A 10,691-nucleotide genomic window follows, 5' to 3' on the forward strand; every position below is an offset into this window, starting at 1 on the left:
GACTTTAACGTTCAGAGGAAAGTGTGTTTGGAAGGCGGAGTGTGTGGTGAGTTTTGCTGACAGCAGCTGCTTCCTTTGTGTGTTTGTGTGGAACGTTTGTTAAAAATGAAACTTAATTTTCATGTTTCTACTTTTATTTTCAAAAATCAGCCACAAAATAAAAAACATTCAATAAAGTTTTATTACAATCCAGCCGACCGCAGCCGCCCAATGAGATTGTCCGGCCCCTGTGAGGTCACACCGGGGGGGTGTGGTGTCTGCGGACGTGTCGCAGCAGCAGCTGGCGGTCCGGACTCGAGTACTCGCACTGTTGGCATGGAAACGCCTCACCGGTGTGATGACGGCGAGTGTGGAGGTCCAAACTCTTCTTCTGGATGCTGACAAAGAAAAAATGTTACCATGGCAATCAGACACTAGGAGACATCAGTCACCATGACAACCAGATGCGTCTGCTGTTACCTGCTGTAGTCACAGTGATCACAGCTGTACGGCTTCTCCTGACTGTGAGTCCTGCAGTGTCTCAGCAGAGAGCTGCGATCGATGGAGGCGTACGGACACTGAGCACACCTGTAGGGCTTCTCACCTGCACACACACACACGCACGCACGCACGCACGCACGCGCACGCGCACGCGCACGCACACGCACACGCACACGCACACACACACACACACACACACACTGTGTGTGAGGTCTCAGGTCTGTGTTCTCCGTGTTGCGACTGTCTCTCCAGACTACATATTCCATGTGAACAGGGACTGACCCTCACGGGCACAGCTGACATGATGGTCATATGACCTGTGGTGGTCGTGCACGGATTGGCAACATGTTATATAAGCAGCACATGTAGCCTCTTTGATTCCTTGACGTCCACGTTCAGGTGTGTGTATGAGTTGTGTTGATTCGGTGTGTCGAACCTGAGCGGGTCTATGGGCCCCTCTCTCGATCGCTTCCTACACAGGCTGGCGGAAGCGTGGCGGCTGCTTGCACAGCTACCGCCCACCTCGTTGGAGGAAACGGTGGGCGTGATTCCCTGTTGGTCGCTGAACCACCGTGGCTGAAGCGTAGCTTACTGAGTATCTACGGCAGTGCGTCTAATGCACACAGCTTCAGTCCCTCGTGGAATCTGACTGCTTTGGTTCAGCCGTAGCCGATCTCTTCACCTCCGGTGAGACAGTTCACTGTCCTCTCTGCTTAGTCACAGATATGATGGCACATCGGTGGCCACAGGGAGTCCTGTATGCCTTCCCTCCCTTCACACTCCTGCATCGACTCCTACAAAGATTTGAGGTGGAAGACGTGAGCTTCATCCTGATGGCCCCAAACTGGCCAACTGGTCTAATCCCCTTCACTTTTCCAGCAGTTGGGGAAACAACAGATGTGACTTTTCTTGGTCTTGAGAAGCTGCAGCATTTATTTACTGACACACAGTCTCTATGTGGTTTTGGGGACAGACGCAGTCTTTATGTGGTTTTGGGGACAGACGCAGTCTCTATGTGGTTTTGGGGACAGACGCAGTCTCTATGTGGTTTTGGGGACAGAAACAGTCTCTATGTGGTTTTGGGGACAGACGCAGTCTCTATGTGGTTTTGGGGACCAACAGGGAAGCACGCCCACCGTTTCCTCCAACGAGGTTGGATTTGATGTGGTCTCTATGTGTGTGTTACCTGTGTGTGTGTTACCTGTGTGAGTCTTCAGGTGTGTGTTACCTGTGTGAGTCTTCAGGTGTGTGTTACCTGTGTGTGTGTTACCTGTGTGAGTCTTCAGGTGTGTGTTACCTGTGTGAGTCTTCAGGTGTGTGTTACCTGTGTGTGTGTTACCTGTGTGAGTCTTCAGGTGTGTGTTACCTGTGTGAGTCTTCAGGTGTGTGTTACCTGTGTGTGTTACCTGTGTGAGTCTTCAGGTGTGTGTTACCTGTGTGTGTGTTACCTGTGTGAGTCTTCAGGTGTGTGTTACCTGTGTGTGTGTTACCTGTGTGAGTCCTCAGGTGTTGCAGCAGTGAGGCCTTCAGTCTGCTGCTGTAGGGACAGTGAGGACAGGTGAACGGTTTGTCTCCTCCATGTACACCCAGGTGACGCCTCAGAGTCAGCTTGGTAGAGAACTTCCTGTGGAGAAAACACATCAAAGCTGTGATTGGTCCATTTCCGAGAGTAACCTGCTGACAGCAGTCTGATGTCCTGTGGAGTTAATTATCCGTAATTAAGATTTCTTTATTATCATTTCTCAGCACTCACACTGAAGCAAAACTGATTCTCTGCATTTAACCCGTCGCACAGCAGCAGTGCAGCAACCAGCTCCATACATGTTAAACCTGACATACACGTTAACTCTAACATACATGTTAACCCTGACATACACGTTAACTCTAACATACATGTTAACCCTGACATACACGTTAACTCTAACATACATGTTAACTCTGACATACACGTTAACTCTAACATACATGTTAACCCTGACATACACGTTAACTCTAACATACATGTTAACTCTGACATACACGTTAACTCTAACATACACGTTAACCCTGACATACACGTTAACTCTAACATACATGTTAACCCTGACATACACGTTAACTCTAACATACATGTTAACCCTGACATACACGTTAACTCTAACATACACATTAACTCTGACATACACGTTAACCCTGACATACACGTTAACTCTAACATACACATTAACTCTGACATACACGTTAACTCTAACATACACGTTAACTCTAACATACATGTTAAACCTGACATACACGTTAACTCTAACATACACGTTAACTCTAACATACACGTTAACTCTGACATACACGTTAACTCTAACATACATGTTAAACCTGACATACACGTTAACTCTAACATACACGTTAACTCTAACATACATGTTAACCCTGACATACATGTTAACCCTGACATACACGTTAACTCTAACATACACGTTAACTCTAACATACATGTTAACCCTGACATACACGTTAACTCTAACATACATGTTAAACCTGACATACACGTTAACTCTAACATACATGTTAAACCTGACATACGTGTTAATCCTGACATACACGTTAACTCTAACATACACGTTAACCCTGACATACGTGTTAAACCTGACATACGTGTTAATCCTGACATACACGTTAACTCTAACATACACGTTAACCCTGACATACGTGTTAAACCTGACATACACGTTAACTCTAACATACACGTTAACTCTAACATACATGTTAACTCTAACATACACGTTAACTCTAACATACATGTTAACTCTGACATACACGTTAACTCTAACATACACGTTAACTCTAACATACATGTTAACTCTAACATACACGTTAACTCTAACATACACGTTAACTCTGACATACACGTTAACTCTAACATACATGTTAAACCTGACATACACGTTAACTCTAACATACACGTTAACTCTAACATACATGTTAACCCTGACATACATGTTAACCCTGACATACACGTTAACTCTAACATACACGTTAACTCTAACATACATGTTAACCCTGACATACACGTTAACTCTAACATACACGTTAACCCTGACATACACGTTAACTCTAACATACACGTTAACTCTAACATACATGTTAACCCTGACATACACGTTAACTCTAACATACATGTTAACCCTGACATACACGTTAACTCTAACATACACGTTAACCCTGACATACACGTTAACTCTAACATACACGTTAACTCTAACATACATGTTAACCCTGACATACACGTTAACTCTAACATACATGTTAACCCTGACATACACGTTAACTCTAACATACACGTTAACTCTAACATACATGTTAAACCTGACATACACGTTAACTCTAACATACATGTTAAACCTGACATACATGTTAAACCTGACATACACGTTAACTCTAACATACATGTTAAACCTGACATACGTGTTAATCCTGACATACACGTTAACTCTAACATACACGTTAACCCTGACATACGTGTTAAACCTGACATACGTGTTAATCCTGACATACACGTTAACTCTAACATACACGTTAACCCTGACATACGTGTTAAACCTGACATACACGTTAACTCTAACATACACGTTAACTCTAACATACATGTTAAACCTGACATACACGTTAACTCTAACATACATGTTAAACCTGACATAAATGTTAAACCTGACATACACGTTAACTCTAACATACATGTTAAACCTGACATACATGTTAAACCTGACATACACGTTAACTCTAACATACATGTTAAACCTGACATACACATTAACTCTAACATACATGTTAACTCTAACATACATGTTAACTCTGACATACATGTTAACTCTAACATACATGTTAACCCTGACATACACATTAACTCTAACATACATGTTAAACCTGACATACACATTAACTATAACATACATGTTAACTCTAACATACATGTTAACTCTGACATACATGTTAACTCTAACATACATGTTTAACCTGACATACACGTTAACTCTAACATACACGTTAACTCTAACATACATGTTAACTCTGACATACACGTTAACTCTAACATACATGTTAAACCTGACGTACACGTTAACTCTAACATACATGTTAAACCTGACATACATGTTAAACCTGACATACACGTTAACTCTAACATACATGTTAAACCCGACATACACATTAACTCTAACATACATGTTAACTCTAACATACATGTTAACTCTGACATACATGTTAACTCTAACATACATGTTAACCCTGACATACACATTAACTCTAACATACATGTTAAACCTGACATACACATTAACTCTAACATACATGTTAACTCTAACATACGTTAACCCTGACATACACGTTAACTCTAACATACACGTTAACTCTAACATACACGTTAACTCTAACATACATGTTAACCCTGACATACACGTTAACTCTAACATACATGTTAACTTTAACATACATGTTAACTCTAACATACATGTTAACCCTGACATACACGTTAACTCTAACATACACGTTAACCCTAACATACATGTTAACTCTAACATACACGTTAACTCTAACATACACGTTAACTCTAACATACACGTTAACCCTGACATACACGTTAACTCTAACATACACGTTAACTCTAACATACACGTTAACTCTAACATACATGTTAACCCTGACATACACGTTAACTCTAACATACATTTTAACTCTAACATACATGTTAACCCTGACATACACGTTAACTCTAACATACACGTTAACTCTAACATACATGTTAACCCTGACATACACGTTAACCCTGACATACGTGTTAATCCTGACATACATGTTAACTCTAACATACATGTTAACTCTAACATACACGTTAACTCTAACATACATGTTAACCCTGACATACACGTTAATCCTGACATACACGTTAACTCTAACATACACGTTAACCCTGACATACGTGTTAATCCTGACATACACGTTAACTCTAACATACATGTTAACTCTAACATACACGTTAACTCTAACATACATGTTAATCCTGACATACACGTTAACTCTAACATACACGTTAACTCTAACATACATGTAATCCTGACATACACGTTAACTCTAACATACACGTTAACCCTGACATACGTGTTAATCCTGACATACACGTTAACTCTAACATACACGTTAACCCTGACATACGTGTTAATCCTGACATACGTGTTAATCCTGACATACATGTTAACTCTAACATACATGTTAACTCTAACATACACGTTAACTCTAACATACATGTTAATCCTGACATACACGTTAACTCTAACATACATGTTAACTCTAACATACACGTTAACTCTAACATACGTGTTAAACCTGACATACACGTTAACTCTAACATACATGTTAAACCTGACATACACATTAACTCTAACATACATGTTAACTCTAACATACATGTTAACTCTGACATACATGTTAACTCTAACATACATGTTAACCCTGACATACACATTAACTCTAACATACATGTTAAACCTGACATACACATTAACTCTAACATACATGTTAACTCTAACATACATGTTAACTCTGACATACATGTTAACTCTAACATACATGTTAACTCTAATATACACGTTAACTCTAACATACATGTTAAACCTGACATATACGTTAACTCTAACATACATGTTAACTCTAACATACATGTTAATCCTGACATACATGTTAACTCTAACATACATGTTAACCCTGACATACATGTTAAACCTGACATACATGTTAATCCTGACATACACGTTAACTCTAACATACACGTTAACTCTAACATACATGTTAACTCTAACATACATGTTAATCCTGACATACACGTTAACTCTAACATACGTGTTAATCCTGACATACATGTCTCTGAGGAGTGGAACGATGTCGTTACCTGTTACACAGCGAGCAGCAGAAACGCGTCGTCTCCTCGCCACACTTTTCTTCTTCTTCTGTCTTTTTCCTGGTTCTCTTCCTGCTGTCCGAGATGTTCTGCAGAGAACCTGTCTGAGTTCTAGAACAGCAACATGTGATGTCACACGGGGAGGCAGGAACACTGGTTTCTGATTGGCTGTTATAACAATAATAATAACATTAATATAAAGTATCATCAGCAAATGATTGATCATAAATTCAATAATTATTGATATTTTTATTGACAATTTAAACATTTGGATGATTTGACGGGTTTTTGTAGATATGTTTTAGCAGCTTTAGACAAAAAATATTATGATGATATTTTGAGATCAGTTTGTATGTTTTCGGACTCGTCATGGTTTTTGTGAATCTTTGAATGATATTTTGTTATGTTATTATATTTGAGGATGTTTTGTTTTGCATTTCTAATATTTTTCATGTCTGTTATTATATTTTGGGAATACTATGCACATTTTTTAAATAATATTATGCAAACTTTGGCTCTCTGTCCAGGTGCTTCGCCTTCTTCCTGCCTGCTCGTCCAATCAGCTGGCGCCTCCGTCGTTCTGGAGGAAACACATCATCGTCAGTGTGAGAGCGGTGAGTGATTATTGATTAGTTATCGTGCAGATGAAGATGTTCTGACCTGAGCGGTCTGCGTGTGTTTGTTGGTGAGCGTTGCGTGACGCAGCGTTCCTGAACGTCTTCAGACAGAGCGGACAGCTGAACGGTCGTGACGCCTCCCTCTTCTTCTTCTGCTGCTCCCTCCTCCTCCTCCTCCTGCAGTGAGTCCTCCAGTGAGGCTCCAGCTGCTCCCAGCTGTCAGCCGTCAGGCTGCAGCAGACGCAGCTGAACCCGCCCGCCGCCCGGTGAGACCTGACGTGGACGTCCAACAGCCGCCTGGACGGCAGCGTCAGAGGACATAGAACACACGGCAGGTGGCGTGTTTTGGGCGTCTGCACGCCGTCTGTCGAGCCACATGGAGGCAGGTGGGTGGAGTCATCTGTCGGAGGGCGGTGCTGCGTAGACCGGGCAGCAGGAGGAGGGGGAGGCGGCCGGGCAGCGGAGATGCGACACAGTCCCAGAGTCATGAGGTGGGCGGACTGAGCCATCTCCTCCTGAGTGGCGGGGGGGTTGATGGGACAGGAAAGGTCCACAGAGGCCCCCTTCAGAGGGAAGATGGAGGACTCCTCCTCAAACAGAGTGCTGACCTGCAGACAGTACAGAGGGCACACTGAACACACATACACACAGGTAGGTCGGTGTGTGCATAGATACAGACAAATGAAAGGAAAAACTGGTCCAGGTCTGGATGTTGACCCCTACAGTGAGGGGGTCTGGTCCAGGTCTGGATGTTGACCCCTACAGTGAGGGGGTCTGGTCCAGGTCTGGATGTTGACCCGTACAGTGAGGGGGTCTGGTCCAGGTCTGGATGTTGACCCCTACAGTGAGGGGGTCCGGGGCCTCTGTTATGGTTTGGGTCACAGCTAATCATCAAAACATCAGATGAGGAATCTTTCTGTTCATCAGCTTTGTAATTGATCCTACAGTCTCTGAACATCATTGTTCATAAAGATCTTCCTCATGTGGTGTTGTGATGATGATGATGATGATGATGAAGAGCGATGTCAGCTGGGTTGAGATCTGGTGACTGTGAAGGTCGTAACATCTGATTCACATCATTTAATCTTCATCAAACCATCATCGTCATCCTGGAAGAGACCACTCCCATCAGGATAAAGCTGATCACTCACAACTACTCTGTATTGATTAGCAGTGACCCTTCCCTCTAAGGGGACAAGTGGACCCAAACCATGCCAGCAAAACAGAGCCCCCAGACCCCCTCACTGTAGGGGTCCAGCACTCAGACCTGGACCAGTTTATATATATATATATATATATACAGACATACCGAGCTTGAGGAAGACACACCACCCCCCCCATGGGAGGGAGGTGAGAGGAAGATTTTTTTTAAAACATGTTTATATATGTATATATATATTTATATATTTTATTTACTATTATATATATATATATATATATATATATATATATATATATACACACACATTTTTATTTGTATTTATTTTTTTAAATCTCCCTCTCTGTCTTCCTCAGGTTCGGGTCCTCTACCAGAGTTCTGGGAGTTTGAGGGTTCTGTGCAGTAGGACTGGGCTCTTCTGGACAGAGGGGGGGTGAGAGGGAGATTTTTATATACACAATGCTGCTTGAAAGTTTGTGAACGCTTTAGAGTTTTCTGTATTTCTGCATGAATATGACCTAAAACGTGATCGGATATTTACACAAGTCCTAAAACTAGATAAAGTGAATCCAATTAAACAAATGAGACAAATAAAAATATTTTTTTTCATCTTTTTCATTTATTTATTGAGGAAAATGATCCAATCTTACACATTTATGGGAGGCAACAGTATGTGAACCCTTGCTTTCAGTAACTGTTGCAGCAATAACTTCAACCAAACATTTCCAGTAACTGTTTATCAGCTCTGAATATTGGCTTGGTGGAACTTAAGCCTGTTCCTCCTCACAGAACAGTCTCAGCTCAGGGATGCTGGTGGGCTTCTCACCATGAACTGCCTGCTTCAGGTCCTTCCACAGCATTTCTTTAGGATTAAGGTCAGAACTTTGACTCGGTCGTTCCAAAACATTAACTTTCTTCTGCTTTAACCGTTCTTTGGTAGAACGACTTGTCGTTTAGTGTCGTTGTCTTACTGTATGACCCACTTTCTGTTGAGCTTCAGTTCACAGACGGATATCTTGACATTTTCCTGCAGAATTTGCTGGTACGACTCAGAACTCACAGCTCCATCAATGATTGCAAGCTGTCCTGGTTCAGAGGCAGCAAAGCAGCCCAAACCATGATACCACCACCATGTTTCACAGATGGGTTCAGGTTCTCACGCTGGAATGCAGTGTTTGCTCATCGCCAAACATAAAGCTTCGCATTCAAGCCGAAAAGTTTGATTTTGGTCTCATCCATCCAGAGAACATTGTTCTAATCACCTTCTGGCTCCACGTGGTCTTCAGTGAACCGTAGACGGCAGCAAAGTTCTGTTTGGAGACTAGTGGGTTTCTCCTTACAACTCTGCCATGAACACCATTGATGTTCAATGTTCTCCTGATGGTGGACTCATTAACATGGACTGTAGCCACTGCAAGAGAGACCTTTAGTTTCCTAGATGTTACCCTGGGGTCTGTTATGACCTCCTGGACTATTACACGCCTGCTCTTGGAGTGATTTTTGTTGTTAGACCACTCCTGGGGAGGGAAACAGTGCTGTTGGATGTCTTCCATTTGTACATGATCTGCCTGACAGTTGACTGGTGGAGTCCAAACTCTTTAGAAATGGTTTTGTAACCTTTTCCAGCCTGATGAGCATCAATAACTCTTCTTCTAAGCTCCTCAGAAATCTCCTTTGTTTGAGCCATGACACACTTCCACAAACCTGTGAAGCTCAGATTTCTCTTCTTTAAATAAGGCAGGGCCTCCCAGACTCACACTGGATTGTCATCCCATTGATTGAAACACTCGACTCTAATTTCCCCTTCAAATGAATTGATAATCCTAGAGGTTCACATACTTTTGCCTCACACACAAATATGTAACATTGGATAATTTTCCTCAATAAATAAATGAACAAGTGGAAAGTTCTTGTCTCATTAGTTTAACTGATGTCTCTTCATCTAGTTTTAGGACTTGAGTGGAAATCTGATCATGTTTTAGGTCACATTTATGCAGAAACAGCAAATTCTACGGTCAAGCAGCACTGTATATATATACATATATGTGTGTATGTGTTTGTGTTCATGTGTGTGTGTGTGTGTGTGTGTGTCAGGTGTGTCACCTCACAGGTGTGTGCGACCTGCAGCCCCCCCTCTGTGATGTCACAGGTGGGCGGGGTCATGCTGCCCAGCATGTTGTAGAGCAAGAAGTCTTCGTCCTCGTCGCTCTGCTTCGACTCTCCGCTCAGATCCAGCCTATAGGGCGACGCTCCCTGCCGGAGCCCCGCCTCCTCCTCTGTCCCGCCCAGACAGGTGAGCTCGGGGGGGCGGTGTCTGAGCTGTAGGTGGCTGCCGATGGCGGTCTTCAGGCCGCAGGTGAACTGACAGAGTTTACAGCGATACACCTCCACCAGGAAGGACTCCACCAGGTTAGCCCCGCCCTCCACATGGCCAGCCACGCCCTCCGCCTGCTCGCAGTACAGGCTGCTCTCAGCCCCGCCCACCACCTGCAGCGTCACCGGGCTGATG

The 10,691-nt window shown here is 42.7% G+C and overlaps 1 protein-coding gene across 5 annotated transcripts in view; it reads right to left on the reverse strand.

Annotated features, from left to right (window-relative positions):
- Window positions 1-163: 163 nt before the first annotated feature.
- The window catches only part of si:dkey-154p10.3 (gastrula zinc finger protein XlCGF57.1), a 14,502-nt gene continuing 3,974 nt past the window's right edge, over window positions 164-10,691 (reverse strand). For 3 of the 5 annotated variants that reach the window (XM_042427954.1, XM_042427952.1, XM_042427953.1), the window contains 7 exons: window positions 10,286-10,691; window positions 7,067-7,631; window positions 6,917-6,986; window positions 6,398-6,574; window positions 1,971-2,104; window positions 460-583; window positions 164-377 (listed from right to left, as the gene is read on the reverse strand). The exon at window positions 10,286-10,691 is cut by the window's right edge. In XM_042427954.1, coding sequence (XP_042283888.1) covers window positions 236-377; window positions 460-583; window positions 1,971-2,104; window positions 6,398-6,574; window positions 6,917-6,986; window positions 7,067-7,631; window positions 10,286-10,691 — 1,618 coding nt within the window. In that variant the 3' untranslated portion in view covers window positions 164-235. The remainder of the gene's footprint in view (window positions 378-459; window positions 584-1,970; window positions 2,105-6,397; window positions 6,575-6,916; window positions 6,987-7,066; window positions 7,632-10,285) is intronic. The other 2 variants (XM_042427955.1, XM_042427956.1) reach the window with 2 other exon arrangements.

This window comes from Thunnus maccoyii, chromosome 12, assembly GCF_910596095.1.
Source record: "Thunnus maccoyii chromosome 12, fThuMac1.1, whole genome shotgun sequence".
Taxonomy (NCBI): domain Eukaryota; kingdom Metazoa; phylum Chordata; class Actinopteri; order Scombriformes; family Scombridae; genus Thunnus; species Thunnus maccoyii.